Source organism: Diaphorina citri, unplaced genomic scaffold (assembly GCF_000475195.1).
Source record: "Diaphorina citri unplaced genomic scaffold, Diaci psyllid genome assembly version 1.1 scaffold4659, whole genome shotgun sequence".
In the NCBI taxonomy this organism is placed as follows: domain Eukaryota; kingdom Metazoa; phylum Arthropoda; class Insecta; order Hemiptera; family Psyllidae; genus Diaphorina; species Diaphorina citri.
In genome coordinates, this window is record NW_007382054.1 from 1 (window position 1) to 927 (window position 927).

Genomic DNA, 927 nt, shown 5'->3' on the forward strand with positions numbered 1-927 from the left:
TTAGCTAGGGCTGATTGAGAGGCTGACGAAGGGCGCTGACCCCTTATGTACACGGGAAAGAAGAAGACATATTCGCGCTGCGGCAATGTTCTTTATATTTTTCAGAGTGCGTGGCAAATGAATAGAAATTATTCATCATTTAATCTTAATCAAAATTCTTCCATCATTTAATCTTAATCAAATATATCCATCATTTAATTCCAGGTGGCTTACTCTCTTGCCCTCCTGAACAACGTGAGCTACAACGTGGTGGAGTTTGCCAAGTCTCAGATCGAGTGGATGAGTGACAAGCTCATGAAAAGTTTCGAGGGAGCTCGCAACAATCCGTTCCATTTCAAACACGTCAAGCTATGCCATAGCCTAGCCGAACTTGCCAAAGTATGGAGTTTGCCAAGTCTCAGATCGAGTGGATGAGTGACAAGCTCATGAAAAGTTTCGAGGGAGCTCGCAACAATCCGTTCCATTTCAAGCACGTCAAGCTATGCCATAGCCTAGCCGAACTTGCCAAAGTTCCTAGCCCCAAGGTAACTATAAAATACAGGACTTCGATAGAGGGAACTGTAACTGCTAAGGTCTTATCGTCCCAAAATCGAAGAGAGAAGGAACACAGGATAGGACAAAGCCAGCCGTTCCGAAAACGAACATTATCCCTTCAGGATAAAATCCGTCCCGGGCGGAAATCGAACCCGTAGCCTAGCGCTTACAAGGCAGACGCGCTACCAACCAAGCTAACTAGGCTGGCAAAGAACATTAAATATTTATTCTCTTTGGTTGGTTGGTTTGGTTAGTTAGTTGGTTAGCAAGCGCGTCATAAAATAAGTTCGCTTGATATGGATTTATGCTCCCACCCTTAAATCTGAGCGCACGGCAGTGCGCCAGGCCAAGTTCCAGTAAGCACGCCTGTGTATCTTTACACGAACCGATTCG

At 45.2% G+C, this 927-nt stretch overlaps 1 protein-coding gene across 1 annotated transcript in view; it reads left to right on the forward strand.

Moving 5' to 3' along the window:
- Positions 1-204: 204 nt before the first annotated feature.
- The window catches only part of LOC108251804 (probable cleavage and polyadenylation specificity factor subunit 2), a gene marked incomplete at its 5' end in the record, with an annotated part of 11261 nt that continues 10538 nt past the window's right edge, over positions 205-927 (forward strand). The window contains 2 exons of the mRNA XM_026831977.1: positions 205-385; positions 511-524. Of these exons, the coding sequence (XP_026687778.1) occupies positions 205-385; positions 511-524 (195 nt within the window). The remainder of the gene's footprint in view (positions 386-510; positions 525-927) is intronic.